The sequence below is a fragment of the Drosophila persimilis genome, unplaced genomic scaffold (genome assembly GCF_003286085.1).
Source record: "Drosophila persimilis strain 14011-0111.01,24,50 unplaced genomic scaffold, DperRS2 tig00000735-arrow-arrow-pilon, whole genome shotgun sequence".
In the NCBI taxonomy this organism is placed as follows: Eukaryota; Metazoa; Arthropoda; class Insecta; order Diptera; family Drosophilidae; genus Drosophila; species Drosophila persimilis.
The window spans coordinates 653,234-673,030 of NW_020825346.1; the positions used below are offsets into that span (position 1 = coordinate 653,234).

At 50.4% G+C, this 19,797-nt stretch overlaps 4 protein-coding genes across 7 annotated transcripts in view; 2 read left to right on the top strand and 2 right to left on the bottom strand.

The window, feature by feature from the left end:
• The first annotated feature begins 60 nt into the window (after positions 1–60).
• On the top strand, positions 61–2,253 carry LOC6599218 (transcription factor grauzone). The gene is made up of 5 exons (XM_026992465.1): positions 61–209; positions 263–692; positions 760–1,222; positions 1,300–1,512; positions 1,622–2,253. Exons 1-5 carry the CDS (start codon positions 87–89, stop codon positions 2,160–2,162), a joined length of 1,770 nt encoding a protein of 589 aa, XP_026848266.1. The 5' UTR covers positions 61–86; the 3' UTR covers positions 2,163–2,253.
• Positions 2,254–4,156: 1,903 nt separating this feature from the next.
• On the top strand, positions 4,157–7,700 carry LOC6599219 (serine/threonine-protein phosphatase 4 regulatory subunit 2). The gene is made up of 4 exons (XM_026992558.1): positions 4,157–4,255; positions 4,938–5,173; positions 5,255–5,443; positions 5,513–7,700. Exons 2-4 carry the CDS (start codon positions 4,957–4,959, stop codon positions 7,042–7,044), a joined length of 1,938 nt encoding a protein of 645 aa, XP_026848359.1. The 5' UTR covers positions 4,157–4,255; positions 4,938–4,956; the 3' UTR covers positions 7,045–7,700.
• A 423-nt stretch (positions 7,701–8,123) lies between these two features.
• Positions 8,124–11,142, bottom strand: LOC6599220 (leucine-rich repeat-containing protein 58). Its single transcript, XM_002024274.2, has 3 exons — positions 10,350–11,142; positions 9,023–9,239; positions 8,124–8,943 (listed from the first exon to the last, which is right to left on the bottom strand). Exons 1-3 carry the CDS (start codon positions 10,862–10,864, stop codon positions 8,557–8,559), a joined length of 1,119 nt encoding a protein of 372 aa, XP_002024310.1. The 5' UTR covers positions 10,865–11,142; the 3' UTR covers positions 8,124–8,556.
• Positions 11,143–14,849: 3,707 nt separating this feature from the next.
• LOC6599221 (protein sprint) overlaps positions 14,850–19,797 on the bottom strand; it is a 110,417-nt gene continuing 105,469 nt past the window's right edge. For 3 of the 4 annotated variants that reach the window (XM_026992526.1, XM_026992527.1, XM_026992524.1), the window contains 2 exons: positions 15,589–16,415; positions 14,850–15,515 (listed from right to left, as the gene is read on the bottom strand). In XM_026992526.1, coding sequence (XP_026848327.1) covers positions 15,186–15,515; positions 15,589–16,415 — 1,157 coding nt within the window. In that variant the 3' untranslated portion in view covers positions 14,850–15,185. Of the gene's footprint in view, positions 15,516–15,588; positions 16,416–16,530; positions 17,822–19,797 lie in introns of those variants that run through there. The other variant, XM_026992528.1, reaches the window with a different exon arrangement.

Sequence of the window (19,797 nt, forward strand, 5' to 3'; positions counted from 1 at the left end):
TTTCAAATTACATCGCTAATTATGTTGTTTACAGCAGCAGCAGCAGCAAAAAAGTGCATTTAACTTGTTGTATTTTCCCAGCAAAGATGATTTGCAGACTATGCCTGCGCACCATAAATCCCAGCAATGCCGTATTCCTGTTCGAAACGAACGAGACGTTGGCGGAAACTACTCTGGTCAAGATGATTGCCAAATTCCTGCAGTTGGAGGCAAGTGGGCGGCGAGTGAAACCATATTTTCCTGACTGCTGGCCCTATTTCAGATCACGCCCGATGACAGTATCTCGACGAGTGTCTGTACCGAGTGCTGTGAGCATCTGGAGGATTTCAATACCTTCTGGCAGCTGGTGGAACAGAAGCAGGGCACCCTCAAAAAGGAGTTCCTCACCGTCGACGTGGACTGTGTGGCGATGAAGTGGACGGGCGAGGTAGATGTGGACGTCAACATTGACGAGCTGCCGCTGGTGGCAGTCGAAATGGACGAGAAGCCCCTCGATATGCACAACCTCAGCCTGCTGGGCAGTGTTCTGGATGTGAATGTGGACAGTGTCGAGGTGCCACAGGCGCCGCCTGGCGATATCAAAATTCAGCCGACTGATTACTTGTCCGAGGAAGACGGGCATCCTTCTCATATCGAGGCGACGGACAGCGAGTTCGAATGCGAACCGGTCCCCGAAGAAAACACCTCGGATGGTAAGTCCATAAGCTTACCGGATACCCATTTGAATCCCCCGCATTTGAAGCGGTTCCACTTTTGCAGATGAGCCGCTGGTCAAGCTGCAGGACAAGCTGAAGCCAAAGCGCAGGTCCCACCCCCGCACCACAAAGACACGGGAAGACACCTGCTCACTCGGAGCTCAGGAGCTGAATTATCTTCTTGGGCGGGGTGATGGCGAGGGCAGCAAAGGGCGTCGCAGAAAGGCGCCTGGCCAGCGCATACCCACGGAAGTGCAGGAGAGCGAGCTGCAGGCAGCGCTCGAGCGCAAGCCCAAGGGCTGCTCGCGGGCACAGCTGGCCAAGCGGTACGAGGAAGTCATTGCCAGCTACATGAACGCCGACTGCGACCTGTGCGAGTTCAGCGGCAAGTATCTGTCCGAGCTGAAGGTGCACTTCCTGGAGGCCCACCAGCGTGAGTTCTACATCAAGTGCTGCAATAAGGTTTTCACACGCGCTTCCAAGCTGATGGACCACATTCGCAAGCACGTCAATCCCAAGCTCTTCACGTGAGTAAAGCCCGCGGGGCGTGTGCGTATTGTTGGTGTACCTCCTTCCATGTCTCTTTTTGGGTGCTGCCCAACAGCTGCTCCATCTGCCAGAAGACTCTCAATTCTCAGGACTATCTGGCCACCCACATCGAGACGGTGCACAACAAGGTGGAGAAACTCGACAAGGTGCTGCAGTTCCCCTGCTCCAAGTGCGAGCGCACCTTCAGCAGTGAGCGACGCCTGGCCAACCATCTCGCGAAGCACGACACGGCGACGCTGGAGCACATCTGCCACATATGCCATAAAAAGTATGCTCGAGACAGACAGACTCTCGGGAGTGAGACTGAGAGTGAGATAGGGAGCATCACGCATTCTAACCCCCGTTGTGTCCTTCTCTTTCGCTTTGGTGCCGCACAGCTTTGCCAATGTCCATCGGCTGCGCCGGCACATCCAGTCCATACACGAGGACCTGCACCGACATGTGTGCGACATCTGCGGCAAAAAGTTCAAGTTCAAGCCTTCATTCGAGCGGCATCTGCGCGAGCATCAGGGCGTAGTTGCACCGGCCATGCAATGCCCCGTCTGCGGTGTTTGGCTGAAGAACGAGCACAGTCTGCGGCTGCACCGCTTCACCCACGACAGCACCAACACGGCCTGTCCCCATTGCTCGAAGACCTGTAACTCGAGAACAGCGCTACGCGCTCACATCAAGTATGCCCACAAGCTGACGACCAGCTTCCAGTGCACGTACTGCGAGAAGACCTTCAAGCAGCAGCGCAACCTGGACGAGCATCTGGCCATCCACACGGGCCTCCAGCTGTACAACTGTCCGCACTGCCCCAAGGAGTGCCGCTCTCGGTCCAACATGTACGTGCACATCAAGCAGCGACATGCGGAGGAGTGGCTCACCGCCAAGATGGCCCGCTCCCACAATCCGCAGTTCAAGCCACACGCCTAATGCCCAAGCCTAGCTTCTATCTTAGTCTAGTTAGTCCACTAAATTATGCACTAAATACACGACACAAAGTAGCAGTATTAGCAGTCTATAAGACATTTTATTTCCTTCGTCCTTGAGACGCACCGTCCAACACCAGCATCATCTAATTGGAGCTGTAATGCTGGCCTGCCTGGTATTTGGTTGTTGCCAAGGAGATGGAAATAGGGATGGGGCTTCATGTACTATAATATGAACCACTGGATCGTCCGGGATTCAATTATTAATTAGGTATCTCAAAGATAATACTGGTAGGACGGCGAGTCACTGTAACTGGTTCCGCCCCTGTTTCAGTCCTTACCAAAACCATGCTTTTATTCCTGACAAAGTCTTGAAAATAAATCCCGAAATAAATCTCGGGAATAAAGCAGATCCGTATACGGAATTGACTTCTCTTCTCCGTTAATGTGATGGTAGACTAGGCACTTTTAAAGTATATGAAGGAGATCGCTCTCTCCCTCTCTGTACCTGAAATTTTGGTCTAGGTCTTCTCTGCCTCTCTCTTTTCTGCAGCAGAGTGAGCAAATTCAAACTCCATGTCATATGATCATCCACTTTCTTTCCACTTTATCAACTTGATTTCTACCTATGTATATTCGTTGACCCTTTTGAGCCGTTGAGCCCTCTCAATGCTCAAATGCTGAATTGGCATAACGTATTTATGGTACAATCTTGATACAAATCCACGTTCTGGCTGCTCAATATTTAGATCGGCTAACATTTTGTTTTTTAACTGTTTCTGTAGTCAGATTTTACCGCAAAATTAATAATTTAATTGAATCACTTCTATTAGTGTTTCTCCCCACGATCGTTTTACAGAGAACGTCTGCTCTGCATCAGATGGCACCACTGGCACTAATCGGATCGCCTATCGATACTTGTTGCATTGACACTACATTGACTGTATTTTATTTAATTTATGGCTGGAAAGAATACGCTGTGTTTGATAGTCGCATGGATTTGGGGAATAAATATACATATATTAGAAAGTATTCATATTTTTACCGTTGGCAACATTCAATTTGTATGGGCCAGACTCATGTCCCGAGGAATATGGGTTCCAATCCTTGAAGGAGAAATATTAACCCATTGTAAACCAAAGGTATTTTAATATTCAACCGAAAAACATTAAATTGAATAATTTTAGCGCAGTTCAGGTGAAAGAAATCGTGTTTTTTTTTTTAAATTGTGGGGATAGATGGATAGGATCTACAAGAGGAATATACAATCAGTAAAATGAGGGTCGGACCGTATACATAATCGGATTTTCTTATTTTCTTGCCACCATGTCACACACCTCGTAAGTTTTATACTTTTCATAGTATTTTCCAATATATTTTAAGACGCGTTATGGACTTACCCTCTTGACCAATGCACCAATGTAGAAACCGTATAGAAATGCCATTTATAGCCATGTCCCAGGCCATATCGAATACTAATTCGTGATCAGCATCGAGTGCCACCAAATCGTTTTGGTGATCGTTTGCCACCAAAATCTCAATTTGTTCAAAAATGTCGGAGGAAAGGCATGTCAGGCAGGTGTCGCTTTTGGTAATTACATTAAGATGTAGTTAATATGTAGCAAATGTTAGCTAGCGAGTAGTTACCATGTTAGGAAATTTTAGGGAAAATGGTTGTTGATTTGATTTGACATTATTTTATAAACAACGCCAGAAAAGATGGTACTTAAGATTAACCAATTTTATATAAAACTGATTAGATTATCGGGTAAAACTATTTGTTCAGGGCTGAGAGTGCTAGCTAGCTAGTAATGTTCAACCGAATATCAAAAACGAGGAATATGAAGCAACTCGGATACAAATAATATGTCAAAATGTTTACGGTATATTTTGAAATTTAAGACGTAGTTTCGGTATATTTGTGAGCGTCAGAACGTATACCGTATACAGATCGATAAATCCGCGGGTCACACTGATCCCAACCTAACTTTTTCATTTGGGATCCCTACACCCCCCCATCACCAAGGATTCAGCAAGAGCAAGATTGTGATAGAAAGAAAGCAGCAGCAGCAACAGCAGCCCAGCCAAGCAGTGCAGGTGAGAATAGCGAATGCACTTTGTGAGTTTCGGGGGGAGTGAAACAAATATTCTAGCGCTGCAACCGATAAGTGGTAGGTTTGCCGGCAGTACAGAAGCGCAGATGCCAAAAACAGTAACTGCAACAAGCGGCAAATGAGGAAAAAAAGCGAAGGCAGTTGCCAGTGCAATGCACACACTCGTTCGTATTCAGACGACAGGGTTTGCCGATTTTTTTGCTGCATATATGTGCATGTATCTGCATGTGTTTACTTGTGTGTGTGAGTGTGTGCGGTGTGTGTGAGTGCAGCAGCATAACTTGTTTGTATACGAAGTGTCCTCCACCAAGAATCTGCTCTCAATGCTGCCGAGTGAGATGCAGATGCTCTGAGGGGAGAGTCGGTCGGGTCTCTTCTGCCACCGGTCGGTCGAGCTGGCTGGCACTCTACTCTTGTTGCTGCCACAGCCGGTGCCGCCACCATTGTGGCAGCCGCTGATTCGGCGCATACCTACACACCAGCGTCCGATTCGCAAAAACCCCGACTCCACTCCATTCGACCCGACTCGACAGCGACAGCGACAGCGACTCCAGTCGAATCGGTTTTCGGTGTCGGATTTTTGTGTGTCTACCTCAATGCGAGGAAAATTTTCCAGCCGGCCGGTTTTTCATCTGCAGTTTTGTCGAACTCACAAATTATTGCAGTTCCCCCTTCAATAATTTGATGGTCACTATGGAGAACAGCGAGGAGATTCTACAAATCCTAGAGCGTTTCACCCGCCTCAAGCAGAAGGAGATACCCAAGGAGCTGGAGGACTATCTGCAGTATGTGGCCAAGACTGGGGACACCCTCTTCAAGTGGTCCAGCCTCAAGTATCTGTTCCGCGAAAAGCTGCTCAGCGTGATCAAGAACTTCAATGAGGACTCACCCCGGCTGGAAGGTAACGAGGTTCCATAGCCAGTGGTCAGTTTCACACAACCCATAACCCATGTCCCGTGTGTTGTTGTTCCCCCACACACAGAGATACCAAACTATCCGAATGTGGACCCCTTCAATTACGAGACCATGAAATCGTCGCTTCTGGAGCGGCTCGACCTGTTCAATGCGGCTCCCTTTACCGTGCAACGACTCTGCGAGCTGCTTATCGATCCTCGGAAGCAGTACTCGCGCATCGACAAGTTCATGCGGGCCCTGGAGAAGAACATACTGGGTAAGTGCTATGCCGAGATCAGGTTGGGATCTTCCGTCCACCTCTTACTCCTAGTCCTTGAACTTGCAGTGGTCAGCACCATTGATCCGGGTCGTAAACGCACGGAAAGCGAGAACGGCGACTCCCTGGACTCTGTGGTGAATGGTGACCTCTCCCTGGAGGTCAACATCGATATTGAAATGGAGAACGAGGCGGCGGCGGCTCACTTCAACAATGGCAAGGCCGGTGGTGAGGGCTCCAGTAGCGGCGGTGGGGGTGGTGCCGCCAAGGCCAGTTGCCCACGCTCGGACGGGGGTTCCATCCAGCCCAAGGCGAAGAAGGCCAAGCTGGAGTACGAGGGAGATGATGCCGATGCAGCCGCTGAAGATGAGGATGAGGCCGCCGAGTCCGAGCAGGCCGCCAAAGCCAAATCCGAGGACGCTGAGGATGATGCTGACGAGGATGATGAGAAGAACGACGAGGATGAGACTGATGCCGATGCACCCCAGGAGGCAGCCGAGATCGAAGAGCCCGACGAGGATGATGAGGATGATGTGAAGACTGCCAAGCAGGCTCTCAACGGCAGCAAGCAAAAGCAGGAGCAGGAGCAGGACGACGATGAGGAAGCATCCCCCGAGAGTGATCCCACTGGTGGTCCAGATGAAGACGACGAGGATGAGGCCGGCCTATCTCCTGAGGGAGCCGTCAAAGAAACTGCCGATGAGAAGGAAGAGGAGGATGCCGATGCCGATGATGCTGCCGATCCGCAGCCAGAGAAGATCATTGAGAAGCAGGAGATCGAAAAGGCTGAGAAAACAGGCAAGAAAGTCGAGCCAAAGACCAAGCCCGCTGCCGATGAAGGCGATGGCCTCGCTGAGGGGAAAAAGGGTGAAGCCAAGGCCAAGGCCGAAAAAGATAGTGATAAGGACGCAGACAAAGAGTCGACATCCACATCTACTCCCGCTAAAAAGGACAAGAAAGAAGGACAGCCGAAAACGGCCTCCACACCGGATCCCAAACAATCATCGGCAAAGAAGGCATCACCAGCTGGTAAGCCCGGCCAAGCCAATGATGCCGAGGGCACCGGCGACGTCAAGGAGCGGAATACTGAAAAGACTGAGACCGAACCGGCCGCTGGCAAGAAGCAGCCGCCGCCACCGGCATCGGCCGCTGCCGAACCATCATCGGAGTCCATCGATAATAAGAAAAAGGCCGACAAGACTGTCGAGAAAGCTTCTGAAGCTGACAAAGAGCTCGTCGAGCCCGTTGAGTCAACTGATCCAGCTGAGGGCGATGCCGATGCCGATGACGATGAGGCCGCACCGAAATCTCTCTCGTCAGCCATAGCTGACGATGAGCCCGCACCAACACCGCCAGAAGTCACCAAGGAGGCAGCCACCGCTGCCACACCACCAGCACTCGCGTTGAACGATCAGCCGATGGAGGACACTCCGGCCGATGAGGAAACAGCCGCAGCCTCTGTGGCCGACGGGGAGGAGGTGGTGATGTCCGAGGAGGCTGCATCCGCTGGCGGCGAAATGATAACTGAAGAGGCAGCCGTCAAGGATGATATGGCCGCCATGGAGGTGGATGACACCAGCCAGGAGGTGATGGACCAGTAAACCATGCCAATTCCAAGCGACTAATAACTACATACAACCGTACTAATCCATATACATACATAACTAGCATTATAAGACAAACCCTAACCCACAACCCCAAACCACATCTAGATCCTACATCTACTCGTACATCTGCATCTAAAAAACACTCTGCCACTCCTCAGTCGCTCAAATAGTATGTCTCTATCCTCCAATTAGTCGTAAGAGTAAAGTGAAGGGCCACAGTAGTATGCCCAAAACAACACTAGACGCCGATGAGCATTCCATCCCATTCATCATGTATCGTATTTCCTCCCATGTGTAACAGAACTCTTGACTCGCGGCTCACAGAATCTGTCGTCATTGTCGTATTTATATGTACTTTTAATGTATACTTCTTAGTCCAATACTCCGCGATATGCGTAGCTATCCGATATTCCGAAGGATACCATACCATGCCCTTTCTCTCAACCCTTTCCCTTACGTGTGTGTGTGTCCTGTGCCCTGTGTACTGTGTCCTATGTCCCGTGGGCAGAGTTTCCCCTGTGTCCCGTTTCCCAGCGCCGAAAGTTTTCCTTTTAGACTCTGGTAATCCAGAGGTTGTAGGAGCATTTCATGGCACGAGCCGTGGAAGTTGTGAGCGATTTGAACACGAAATAAAATATCTATACAGAATATATCGAAACTGTTGTTTCTTGTTTTACTACATTACTGGAACTATTCGTATCCCAGGCCATTTAGAGCGGTAAAGCATCGTTCAGCACGAAATGAAAACCATCACCGATTTCTACGTTCTGTAAACCATGTAAACTATCTTCTGCTCTGCAGTGGGGTATAAGATCTGCCAGATCTTGGGTATAAATTCTATGCAGCCATTGCCGCTTCTTTGGTATACAGAGGTGCTGGATCATCAGCATGGAAATGGCATGGGATGAGGTTTCTTCCAAGAGATGATCCTTCCGTCGTTGATACTGTATACGAGCTACAGCTTTGAGTTCTAGTTCTCCCCTTTTTAGGGCAAATGAACCCTTGGGTATAGATTCTGCATTCTGGAAACTCTCGCTGATATTCTGCTCTGATGAGCGAAATGAAAGGCATTCTTTCGATTCTTTGGTATTGGATTGTTAATAGTAGTCTGGTGGGAATAGGCAATAGGAAAGGGGAGGGGCTAGGGGGTATAGCAACAAGCAAACAACAAACAAACGTGCAAGCAAAGAACAACAACAAAGCGAACGGTACGACTCGATAATCATTTAGAAAATTAGATCAAATTTGTCTTGATAGCGTGATAAAGCCAATGGATGCCAGTGAGCCAGTGGGACGGGCCGGGCCCGGCGGCCGCCAAACTCCACAGCCGGTGCCGTGCCAGAGCTGGTGGCACGAGGCCGCGGCCTTACAACGAATGGATCTCCGTCTCCGATATCGATCTCCGGTCGATGCTAGCCACCGACGGCGCTCCGATGGCACTCCTGCTGCCAGCCAGGGCCAGGTCCAGGCCAGGGGCCAGGCGGGCGGGCGGGCCGGACGCTCGGCCTAGCCCAGCAGCACCTTGCGCATCATGAACCCGCTATTGGCGCTGCTCGCTGCACTGGTGCTCGCACTGGATCCGCGCGCCGGCTCCTCATGCTCGATGCACTTCGAGGAGCAGAGGTACTGCAGCAGCGGCACGCGGTACTTGCCGCAAAAGTCCACGAACTTGATGTGCTCCACGCGATTGTCGAAGAACACGCCCTTGCAGTTGGGGTTCACGCAGCAGTTGGCGCTGTTCAGGTACTCGGCCAGGGTCCGGGGAATGTCGTAGGGTCCGGGCCGCTGGCCACTAGCCTTCACAATGCGGCCAGCCAGCTCCAGCAAAGTTGGGGGCTTCAATGCCATGTCCTGGACGAAGCGCACCACCAGCGGATTGTCGCGCAGGCTCAACTGTTTAGGGGATGGAGAGGAAAACAAAGGAGAGCCATGGTTAGAGGACACATATTGCGGGGAATACGGGGAAACCTACCTCCGTTAGGTTCTTCAGTGCCACAATGTCCTTGGGCAAGTGGCGCAGCCGGTTCTTGTGCAGCAGCAGCGACTTGAGGTTCTTCAGCCGGGCAATGCTCATCGGCAGGTTCTCGACGAGATTGTCGCACAGGACTAGGGCCTGCAAGTGGCTGAGGGACCCAACGGCATCCGGTACATCGCTGATGAGATTGCCGCCCAACGACAGCACATGTAGGCTGCGGCGAGGAAGGGGGAAAATTAGTTCATGGAAATTGGGTATTCAGAGCCATCCCTATTCGCAACTATTCCTCTAAACCGGTATCATCTTTCAGAGCTTTCTTTGGTTTCAAACAAAGGAAAAACCACCAGGTGCTTTGAAACCTCGCCTTCTGTTTTTGTCAGTGTAAACAAAAGTCAAGCTGTCCCATAACGTATCGATTTCAACACTGCTTAAAGCAAGACGGCGAGACAGCGACAGAGACAGAAAGACTGATTAAGAGAGAGCAAGAGATTGCACAGTGTATTTGTGAAAGGTGAGGCACACACCGTCTACCATCTCCGCTTCAGACAAAGACAGAACTGCCTCAAATTCAAATAAATACACCCTTTGGCATGGGCATGGCAGAAAGATCTTTGGACTATTCCTTCTATGGTTCAACCACAGACCTCCACCCATACTATGACTCCCTCGCTATAGAATCTCCTCTTGCGTCACGCGCCATACAGCATTGCTCTTCTTCACGTACGTTCCCTGAGTGGAGTGGCATGTTCATTAGCAGGGTCCGTGTCCGAGTCCCGGAGCCCCCGCCGTAACCATCCGACTTTGCGAATTCCGCCACAAAGCTCGGGTAATCTGATAACTAATTCCAATTTCGATTTTTTAATTTGTTTTCCATTGATATTCGGAATTTTTTTTTGCCTGCTTTTGTTTATTATTATTGTATTAATATACGGGGTACCGTATATTTATGGTTCGACCAAATCGTTTTAGGTCCGAGTCGAGTACGTGTTTTCGATAGATTTGGCTTTTACGATGCCACCAACCACCCGACTAGTCGACTAGTCCACTCCTCCACTCCACTCACAAGTGCTTTGGGGCCCTCAGGGTGTTTGTTATCAGTTCTCACACGAAACACACGGACGGGCCTGATACTAGTTGTTTGGACTTTTCCCCTCTCTCTTTCCTATACGAACGGACGGACGGACGGACCGGACAGACCAGACCAGACGCCTGGCAACAGTGGCGTCTCACTGTCGCTGTTGCTGTCGCCCTCGTCCTCCCCCTCGCGTATGGCTTCAGTTGGGGCGTGGTCTATGATTGACATTGAGAATTTGCATTTATTTACCTTTGCATCTTCCAAATGTCCTTCGAGATGGCCGTGATCTTGTTGCCGCCCACATACAGATACTTGAGGTGGCGCAGCTCGGTGACCTGCTCGGGGAAGTGGGTCAGCTGGTTGCCGCTCAGGTTGAGCTCCTTGAGGGTGCTGTGGCCGTGTCCACCGCCAGCCTGCTTGGCCAGCAGCGACTTGGGCAGCGAGCAGTTGGTCAGCAGATTGTTCTTGGCGATCAGGGTGACCAGCGGCAGCTGGCAGACGGCGTCCGGCAGCTGGGTGATCGCATTGGAGCTGAGATCCAGCACCTTGAGGTTGGCGAACTGCTGCAGCACCCGGGGCAGGCCCACCAGTCGATTGTGGTTGAGTAGCATGGTCTCGATGTCGCCGCTGGACTTCAGCAGGGCCTTGTGCGGAGATGTCAGGTGATCCTCGAGAGTGGCCAGGTCGAGACTCATGCGGCCAAAATCGATGGTCTTTTGCTCTCGCGAGTCCGTGTCCGAGCTGTCCGACGTGTACACCTCCATGGCTGTGCTGGGCTTGGGCCTCCTTCTGTGCGTTCTGCGCGTTCTGTGCGGATTACTTGGAAAGAGTCGAGTGCGGCTAGTCGGCGCGGTCGCGTTGCTTTTTGTTTACGGATCTCAAAGGGAACTGATCGGCGATGCTGTTCTACGGCGCAGATCAACGGAAGATGACGATGATGATGATCTTTTCCAACGGAGACTGAGAGAAGCACACACAAAACAAATAAGAAGAAAAACAATCAAGAATATAACGACAGCGTCGCGATGTGTGAACGTGGATGCCCTGAGCTAACGTGACGCTCGCTCGCTCGCCCCAACCCAAATGAAATGCCAGCTGCCGTCGCTTGGAGCTGATCTTGGCGCTGTCCATCCAAAATTCGGTCGGCCCCGATCTCTCTGTTACCGCGTTCGCTCTCTCTCTACCTATCTCTGTGGTTCGTTTGCTCTCTGGCATTTTTGGCCAGCTCTCTCGCTCTCTTCGGTTCTTGTCTGGGTGCGCACGAGGCGTATGCGTAATAGCCCCATCTCCAGCCCAGGGGCAAAGGCAAGATTGCGATCATGAGCACGGGTCTGGGTCTGGGCCTGGGCCTGGGTCTGGGACTGGGCCAAAGGTAGGAGGGTTCCGTGGGTGGGTCAAACAGTTTTCAGTCCTGCCAATCGATCGTGGCCTTATCGGATCGATTCAGAGTTCTTTGTTCGAGTGCCGACCACAGAAAACTGTTCTGGGAATGTGCTATCTGTCAGTTGCATTCATTGGAATTGCATTCTCCTTGGGGCTCTAAAGGGGAAACCCATTGAAGATTTATTGTCAGATGAAGAAATTCCTAGAATGAGAGATGACTCCTCGACTCGACCAGCCGGGTACTTCGCAAACTTCACAAACGACTGTCTCAAGTCTTATATCATTCGACCACAGGCATCGGAACTCGTCCCAATGTTTTATGACACACTGATGCCCGCCCACCTGGCCCTCGATTGGGAGTGGGTTTCTCCTTGTTGGGGGGGGGGGGGGGGGCTGGGTTGGCGAAAGTTATCAAACGGCCCACTTGATCCGTGCAATAATCAATATATATTTACTCTCGACAATCGTTTGTTTTCGCTGTTTACTGTTTGCCTGTTGTTCGGTCGCTCGCTCTCCGCCTGACGTGCTGTACTTAGGATCGTTTAATCAAAACATCGCCCCACAGTCCCCGCTCTGTGCCTACCTATCAACTCTCCCAGCCAGCCGCCATCCCCTCCCCGTCTCTAGTCTCTAGTTCGGGCCACTTGTGCTTGTGGGGCCCCTTTGGCCGGATCCCCCTGTCCGCTAGTCCGTCGCCAGGGGCCCGGGCAACTGGGGCCGCACGGCGTGCAAATAATTGTTTATTATCGCGTCATTGCAACATTTCTGTAGCCGTCTCTGTGCTGGGACGAGCTGATAAGAGGCCAGCACTTGAGTATCAAAATCAGAGAGAGAGAGCCACAGCGATCACGGCTCGGGCGATAAACGCTGTCTCCAGACTGGGTTCTGGTATACCTACTCGCACCTATCTGTTTATAATTAAACCAATAAGTAATTTATGGATGGCTCAAACTCCAGTTTGAGACAATTTACAACTGCCAGGACTATAGCGAATCGAAGCAATGGAATCGACTGCCCAAACATAACAAAAGACACGATCGGACACGAACTTTGGGTCTGCACCCAAGACGTTGGATGCTGCTCCGGCACGGTGCTCGGGTATCATTTTTTGCACACGTTGCGAAATATTTTGGATCCAGTCTCTCAGTCTGTCAGTCGATCGGCGTGTGTGTGTGTGGTCCTTATCGCCCCGAATTCGCATTGGCATCAAAACAAAGCGGATTCAGCACTGATACTGATACTAGTTGATTAACTGGCGACATTTGATTTAGCTATTTCTGATTTCTGGGAGAGTAACACATGCAGGCTCGCACATGAATGGGCAAACACAGAAAAGGAGAGCCGAGCATTAAATACTGGCGACAATAAATCCGCATACACGGGGTTTATGCACGACCCCTAGGCAGTACGAACAATCTATATGTAATAATTAATGCTAATCTATCATCATCAATTATCGTTATCTGTCGCGCCGTCTGTTCGATTTCGTGTCGACTGTTATTCGACTTGTGTGCGGGGCTGGGGCTGGGGCTACGGCTGGGGCTGGGGCTGGGGCCACTCAAGTCCACAGATGGTGGCTAGCGTCTCACTTAAGTACCAACTGGTGGGCCGGCGATAGCCTTTGCCTTCTGTGATCCCCACCAAAGTCCCGCAAAAAAACCAAAGCCAAATCTGCTGAATCCTCAAACACCATATTTAGACGGAGCCGTTTCAGATTGCGATAAGTCTAGCCAATTTAATTATAGAGTCCACGAAGAGAGTACTCGAGGAGTACAGCTAAATAACATTTTCGATCTGGATAAGCGGTACTTCGGATAGTACTGCTACGTACGTACGAGTAGGCCATATGTACGGAACGGTCCGGATCGTTTGATGCAGATCCCCAACTAAATTTCATTGAAAGCGCACTGATATGGCAGATCAACATGAGTAAAAATGTATCTCAAAGATGCCAACGAGTCTGAAATATCATAAATGAAAAAATCGCAAGCAACATAAAGTAAAAGTGCTATAATACTTAATAGAGTATGCATTGAGGATTATGTATTTGAAAAGATGAAAAAATGGATGTACAAGTATCTGTCAAATAGGAGACTACCTCCATTCAATAGATAGGACATTTTTTCAGAGATAGGAATTGTGTGTCCCAGGCAAGAAGTAAATGTTTCTTGAAGACGTCAAACAAATGGCAAAAATTATCTCACGGACTATAAATATTCAGAAAAAGGTGTATCTGTAATTTATTCATGGCGAAGTTTCTGGATTTTATTTTTGGTTGTACTTTATTTTTTTTGTTATTTTTCTTTGTCACTTTTGGATGAGATATGTACAAGTATTCGTAGGATTTGTTATTCTAGGCGGGAGATCACAAATCGTGGTAGTAGAGTAATTTTATTGTTTTTCAGCCTAATGGTATGCACCACTTTTGGGATGTTAAGGTGTCTATAATAGAATATAGCCACTAACCATACAGTATATACTCGTAGATCTGCAAAGCATAGATGCTGTCAACAGCATTCAAAACATACAATCACATATTTGTGTTCAAACATATTATGTATGTTCACAGCGAACAAGATTTTCCATTTTACATACGAATCCCACTAATCGATTGCGCCCGCCCAAAAGCATGCAACAAAAGTTTGTTGGCTTCTGCTGTCTAGCAGCCGCTTCGCTGCCTACTTTTTAGCCTACTCAAGAGAGCGACTTCTGCGCTAGCCCAAAAGTATGCTTTGGCTTTTATTCCAGTTAAAATATCGAAATGCGAAATAATTTTTGGTTATTTTTATTGATTTTTGTTTTGTTTGTTCGCTATTTTTGGATTACATGTCACATATTTTACAAAGTATACAAAAAAAAAATAGTCCTTTATATAGTGGGGATTGTGAGCATAGATGTTTTTAGTTGTACATAACTATTAAAATGTATTGGTTAATATGTCGATATATGTATGTATGTATGTATTTTATTTTTAAGTTCTTCCTTACATGAAAAAAAGACTCAAGAAACCCACTAAATGCCTTTCGTGTATATTCTGATGGTCCGATGTGCATGCCAAGATTGATTGGATTGGATTGGATTGATTGTTGCTGTGATTGTGATAGTAATTGTAATTGAACTCTGCTTTTGGTCTCCAGGATGCGCCTCCCCACATGCCAGTGGCAGTGACATGTAAGTGAGGGGTAGGGGTGTGATTATTTTATTTACCGATATGATACGGTCGATTATAGAGTATAGATTCGTTCAGATGACTTTTATTCCATTCGGTTGTTTTGTGCAGTTCGGATCTCTACTCGCTAAGTGTTTATATATCGTATATTTTCTCGTATATAATATATATATATATTCATGTATATGTTTTATTCGTATTTTTCATAGATATATGTTTATTTATTAGCAAAAAAAAAGAAACGGATTGGTACAGGGATGGGTTGCCGGGTCTCGGATCCCGGGATGAGGAGGTTGATGATGATAAAAAAAACGACGCTTAACTCAATACTGTTGTTTAGTACACATTAAATGTTAACTAATTAATTAGCGTTAATTAGCTTTACTTACAGGCTACTAAGTATATTTTAATGTAATAATAATAAATTATTAATCAAATATGCTTGGTTAGTGAGCAAGATGGGGCAGGGCAGGGCAGGGCAGGAAAGGACACTGATTCAGATTCAGATTCACATTCAGATTCTGATGCTGGCTTCAATGTCCTGCCGGCTGTGTGGTGGGCCAGGCGATCTTGGCATCGATCCGCTTGTAGGCGAGCATACAGTGCTTGCCCTTGGCCGCCAGGCGGGCATCCTGCGGGCACTCGGCGTCGCTGAGGAGCGTCTCCTCGCCGTCGACCAGCTTGAAGAGGGCATAATCCTGCGGATTGGTGATCCGTGCCTTATGGGCAATAATCCGGCACACCTCGCGCGTGGTCGTGTGCGGTCGCACGGGCAGTGTTCGGGTCTGCAGCGAGCCGTTGCATTCATCCGGAATGATCACCCGCAGCACGCTGGAGCATGCGGGCAGGCAGCTGGAGCGCCACTGTGTGGAACGAAAAAAAGTAGAGAAGAGATTAGCTTCAAGCCACCCAAAATGAAGGGAGGTGTGTACTCACGTCTAGGGATCCGCTGCCGCTTTCGCCCTCGGAGGCCATGAACGTCTTAAGCACCTGGACGGCGCTGCAGAGGGCGGTGAGGTAGTAGCCCGGCTCCCCATTGAGCAGCGTCGGCTGGAGCAGGCCCCACATGAACTCGGCCTCAATCTCGGCCCCAACAAAGCCGCACTTGGCCACCACATAGACGAGCACGGGCAGGAAGTCGTCGGCACCCAGCTGTTGGCCGCGGGGACAGCCCGTGGCATCGAACACCGTCGATATGACGCACAGGAAAAGCTCAAGCTTGTCCAGCGGCAGTTCCGCCTCCTGCAGGCGCAGCAGCAGGTTCGCAATCAGTCGCAGGGCCGTCTGCGAGGGCGGGGTGACCGTGGGCCGGATGCCAAAGTCGGCCGCCTCACGCTCGCAGGCATAGCGCACGTTCTGGACCAGCAGCTGAATGTCCTCGCTGCGCGTATAGTAGTCCACGAAGATCCCGTAGAGATGCTCGCGCAGCGGCAGCACCACCAGCTGGTGCATCACCGTCTCCAGCATGGCGTCCAGGTTGAGGAACTCGTCGGCCTTCAGTCGGCCGCGGGCCGACTCCAGCTCGGCATGGAACTTGCCCTCGCCGTGCTTCACGAGATAGTTCTTCATGCCGCTCATGAACTGTCGCATGTTGCGCATCACCACCTGGGGCGCCGCCTCGCGGGACTCCTTCGTGCAGCTGATGAAGTTCTCGATGTTGCGGGCAAAGGTGGAGCTGGGGTCCTGGGCCAGCTGGAGCGTGTACGCGCGCAGGGAGTCGCCGGGGCCGCTGCTCTGAATGTTCATCTTGTTGCGGGGGTGACCTGCAAGAAAGCAATTACAAGGATTAGGATTTGGCATTAGTTCGCCTCGCCCATCGCCCATCGCCCATCCCTGAACCCAACCTCAATCCTCCCTCCACTGGAATCCCTGTCTTACCAACGATTAGCTCACACAGTAGCCGGAGCAGGCGGCGCAGGAGATAGCAACAGCCACGTTTCCGGCAATAGTCCTCATCGGCGCACTCGCAGCCCCGGCGATAGCGTCGATAGAGACGACGGCTCTGGCCCTGGAGGGCCAATCCCCAGGCGCGGAACTCCACGATGTGCGTTATGTTGAGCAGAATATTGCCCCGCTCGTCCAGGTGGAAGAACTGCTTGATGTCGTAGTGATCGCAGGTGTTGAGCTCTCCAGGATGACAGCTGTCCGTGTCCCTGTGTAGCTCTTGGGTGCTGGTTACGGCGGGCGGCTCCGCCGTGGGATTGGGGCATTTGCCGATGGCCCCCATTATGGAGCCAGCGAGTGCCTCAGTCTTTAGTTGTGTGCGATTGATGCGGCAGTCTTTGAGCACCTGTTGCGGACAGGTGGCCGTCGTGGTGGCCGGCCCATGGGGCGCCAAGGAGCCGCTGCTGCTGAGGGACAGGCTGCTGCTGGCATATTTCGACTTTTTACAGAGCACGGAACTCGGGGACGCCTGCTCCTGTCCCATGCCCTGGCTGGGCAGTGCAATCCCCGTCTGAATGTTGTCGACAAAGAGCAGCTCCAGGAACTTGCGCTTGCGTCTGCGCTTTGCTGGCTTTTCCTTTATTTCTATGGAGTCCAAGCCAGAGCCAGGCAGATCTGATTGCGACTGCGACTGTGGCTGAGTTCTCTGCTGCAGCAGCTCCTCCTCAAAGTCCGCGGAAAAGTAATTCCCCTGCGGCGGATGCTCGATGATCTCCCACTCGGCCATGATGCTGAGGAACATGGCCTCCTCCTTGTAGTGTCGCACATGGTCCGGATCGTGAAAGAACTCCTCCGGCTCCAGTCGCTCGATGCGCTGCTCATCCAAGCTGCTCAGCGATTTCGACATGTCTGGTTTACCATTCACATTGCCATCCTTGTCTTTGTCCTTATCTGTATCCTTATCCTTATCCTGATCCCGATCTGATTCCGATTGGCTCCCGGTCTGTGCACGCGACGATCTTCTGAACCAGCTCATGATGGATTCTCAAGCGATTTTTGCCAGCTAATACGAATTGGCGGAAACGCAGGTTTCTCATCGGCACACGCGAATGCAGATGCAGATGCGGATGCGGATCGATTGGCGATTGTGTTCCAACTTGGCCTCTGTCTATCGATAACGGGCGGCGTGCTCCTCTGTACCGCTTTCTCTTGGATTCGCTTCTCAATTGTAAATCTCTGTGTTCTGTGTTCTCTGTTCTCCGTTCTCTGCTGTTGCTGCTGCTCTAAACGCGCCCAATGCAAAACTAATTCTGAACTTCATTTGCATTAGTTTATAAGACCGCAACGACGTCGACTGCGGCGGCAGCGGCAGCGGCATTGGCAGCGACCGCGACTGCGACAGCGGAACGGCGCCGTCACGGACTGCACTGCCCGCGGGTCTACCGAACAAAAGATAGCAAAAAGCCAGCCTCCTACAGCCCGCTCGCTCAGCCCATATCCATTCTATATACTCGCAATGCACGCGGATAATTTCTTGTAATCTCCTTTGCAGGTAGAAATTATGCAAGATCTGATCCTTTTCCGGGAATTTCCGGTTGCTTTCCAGCCCCCTTTTGTAGGTACAGTTGCGCAAGCTATCGCCGCACGGCCTCTGAGTCGTCGCCGAGGATGCCATGACTCAAGTGGAAATCGGGGGCAGGCCCCAGCCCCAGTATGAGCCATCGACCGGGGTGAATCCCAGTCCCAAGTCGCCCGAAAACCCACTACAATCCAAGCCAAAACAATCATTCTGACACGTGTTCGGCCAGGGACTGCAGGTAGTGATATTTTTGCCCATTCCGAGTACCTGTGCCGCTTTTGCCAGTCAATGATTGAGCCATTTCAGGGTGTCGGGTAGATCTCAACAGGTTAGTATCTGTCGGCCACTTCTGTCTGGCTTATCAGGGCCCCTACTTTGCATAGACACGCTGGCTGGCCCGCTAGGAGTCGATTATGTTCGATGCAGTTCGATTCTGTTGTAATGGAACGCTTGAATTGCATCAGCGTTTTAGGACTTGTGTCTGATGCGCAATTCGGAAAGACCTTAAAAATTTGAAATGGAGGTTTATAGGTTAGGGTTGAGGGTACAGCCCCAGATGAAAGGCATTCCATGGTCTTCCTGCTGGAGAGGGAGAGACCTTGGTGGGATCAGTGAACCCCGTGGATTTATTTTTTAGTAGATTTTCCTAAAGATTTACATATCTTATCATGGCGTTCCCACCTTTGCCAGCCCAATTCGCGGCTATAGGCTTTTACAATGCCCAAAACCAAACAAATGGCACTACAAACGCCAGCAGAACGCCAGCAGAACGGCAGCAGAACAGCGACTGCGACCGCGACTCTGTTGCCCTTTTTAGCACGTGTGAATTGGGGTGGACCGCATAGAGTGAGTTTTAAGATGAGACCATAACCAGAACCAGAACCAGAACTAGAACCAGAAATAGATTTCGCGCGGCCGTCTGTTTGCATTTCATCAGTTTGGATGCCTTTGTTGTCTGGACGATGGTTTGTTTTGTTGCTGTTTGCCATACAGTGACCCAAAAATAGATGCCACTTCCACATTACACACGTGTACACACCAGCCAGGCATGCGTGTGTGCACTATATACACACACTATATCAATTACGCATCCCATTCAGACAGAACTTCACTCAATGTTCGGAGCGGTAAAAATCGCGCACGCTGATAAAAACGAACGAAGGCGGCATCGGTTTACATTCCAAAGTGCGAGACGCGGGCAGAACTGCAGCAGCGCAGCGTCGCGCCGCTCTCGGACTCTTACTCTCTTTCGCTCTCTCTCTCTCTCTCTCTCTACATACGAAAACTTATCAAATTTTGTTTGGTTTCTGCCAGAGCGGGCGGGCTAACTGCGACGCAGAAATAGTCACTGCGGACATCGCTGGACATCGGCATCGGCATCGGGATCGGAATTGGGTTCGGCCTCAAAGTCGTTGCGCGGCAGATAAGTTTCGGCAAGGCTTTGTAGTCTGCTGCTACTGATGCTGCTGCTTCTGCTGCTGTTGCTGCTGCTGCATTGTGATAAGCAGCGATGTCGTCGCTGGATTCCAGTTGGAACCGGCGGCGGCAGGCGATGGACAGAGCGGAGGGCAGAAAAAAGAGTTGACGATGCGGGTCCATACTGTACTGTACTGCACTGTACCATCGGCAAAGCGGTCAGGGCTCACGTGCTGCGACAATACGATACTCAGCCGAGTACTGAT